General features: G+C 56.6%; 1 protein-coding gene across 1 annotated transcript; it reads right to left on the reverse strand.

The window, feature by feature from the left end:
• Nucleotides 1-610: 610 nt before the first annotated feature.
• On the reverse strand, nt 611-1,791 carry FBLL1 (fibrillarin like 1). The gene has a single exon (XM_044240975.1). The coding sequence runs from the start codon at nt 1,719-1,721 to the stop codon at nt 732-734; it is 990 nt and encodes a 329-aa protein (XP_044096910.1). The 5' UTR covers nt 1,722-1,791; the 3' UTR covers nt 611-731.
• Nucleotides 1,792-2,123: the final 332 nt, after the last annotated feature.

Raw genomic sequence — 2,123 nt, forward strand, 5'->3', positions numbered from 1 at the left:
AGAGAAAATTGCTGCAGATTTAGAGCCCAAGAGTGGGATTTAAATTCTATCTTCTAACTGATTATGCAAACTTGGGCAACCAGTTTACCTTTAAAAGCCCTGTTGCTTTGCAAGTAAAAGGGGCATCGTTAACAAAGCCATCCCAGCGGGTGGGGTGAATAAGTACTAGGGGATGCAAAAAGGGCTTAGTTGAAGAAGAAAGTACCAAATACATATTGTACCAGAACTCTGGCTTAAAGTCAGACACTCGGGTGTGTTATACTATACTATGGTCCATCAATATTCAGGACCACTCATTGGAGTCAGGGTCAGTCATGTGACTTAACCCATGTAAACCCAAGTGTTCCCTCAGTTCTAATGAGACTTTCCAGGCTCATTAGTAATTCCCCAGCCCTCTTCCCCATATCCCTGTGATGGGAAAGCATGTGTAAGGAGGAGTCCTGGGACATCAGGGCGCTAAGTGATTAGAGTAAGCACAACTCTCATGCTCTTTCTTGGTGGGTTCCTATCATCAGCTGTTTTAGCTCTTTAGGGATTTGAAGATTTGGAGACTTAGGGATTGATTGTTATTGCGGTAAAACTGTCTGGCCTTACCGATGATACGCCTCAGTACTGTTTCTTTATGCCATTTAATAGACGAAAGAAAAACAACCCACGAAGAAAACACATACATAGTTATACTGAACACAGCACAGTGTTGGGGAGATCGCGGGGACAGCCCTTGCTGGGTGCTACTTGCTGCTGCTCTTGGGAAGGGGCCGGTACACACCCACGACCACAGCGTGGTCCCTCTCGTAGGGCTCCAGGGTCAGTTGCTCTTGGGGCTTTAAGTTCTCCTGCTGCAACTTCCTCACCTCGGAAGCAAACACCGCCTCCGCAGATGCAGTGGAATCGATGCAGTTGGCCTTGATAGAAATGAGAAAGTGGCCCCCGTTGCGCAGGAAGGTGTGGGCATTCAGAGCCACTATCCGAGACTGGTCAGGCTGGGCCACGTCGGCAAAGATCACGTCCACCATCCCTATAAGCATGCGGTACTTGAGCGGGTGCCGGGCATCTTCCAGAACCGGGATGATGTTGGTTCGCTTCTTGGCCACGTTCACCAGATCGCGGCCAGCGCGGTGGGAGAATTCAACTGCGTAGACCACGCCGTCCGGGCCGATGATGTCAGAGACATGAGAGACCGTGGTCCCTGAGGCAGCGCCCAGGTACAGCACTTTGGACTTGGGCTTGATGTGAATCTGGTCGACCCCGCCCAGGATGGCCGCTGCCAGCTTGGAGCGGAAGGGGTTCCATGTGCGGTACTCTAGTTTCACACCGCCCTCCGTCACAGTGACCCGCCGCTCGCCGTACACCGACTGGCCCGGCACCATATTCAGCGTGACCAGAGCGTCCTCCGCTCCACGATAGATGAAGACGCCTTCGTGCCTGTGTGGCTCCACCGTCACAGTATTAGCGCACTTCCTGCGGCGGTTTTTGGTTTTGCCCACACCGCCACGCCGCTGCCCGCTGCCACCACGGTCCCTACTGTCCCCCCCTCCGCGCCCCCGGCCCCGGCCACCGCCGCCAAAGCCACGCGCCCGCGCGCCAAAACCGCTCTTGCCCCCAGGGCCGCCATCGCCTCCTCCTCCCTTGCCCCCTCCTCCCCGCCCCCCGCCCCAGCCCCAGCTACCACCCCCACGGCCACCAGACCCACCCCCGCGTGAGCTAGAGGCAGACTTCATGGCGCGCCCTGGGCACCCGGGTGGGTGACTAGCGGTGATTTTACGGTGTCGCGGAGCTGGCGGCGGTTGTTAGGGGTTACCAGTGGCTTGGAGCCGTTGTCAGGAGTCACAGGTGGTTCTGGATGGTGGTCCTGACGTGGGACAATGGCGACAGCGGACGCTGCTGGCCTGGTTAGCCACAGCAGGAGACTGGGGCAAGGTGCGCGGTTGTCGGGAACAGCTTTACCGCAGTGCCCGCATCCCCGGAGCCGCCCTTTGACGCAAAGATGGGCGTGATTACATCACAGCCGCTTTGGCGACCCTGCAGCCCCGGAAGCCCCGCTTCTAACCCTCGAGCAGACGCAACCTGCTTCCTTTTAACTCTTCCCCTTCCTCAACTCCTGGTTTCTTAGGGGCCCTTTG

Source organism: Neovison vison, chromosome 1 (genome assembly GCF_020171115.1).
Source record: "Neovison vison isolate M4711 chromosome 1, ASM_NN_V1, whole genome shotgun sequence".
Taxonomy (NCBI): Eukaryota; Metazoa; Chordata; class Mammalia; order Carnivora; family Mustelidae; genus Neogale; species Neogale vison.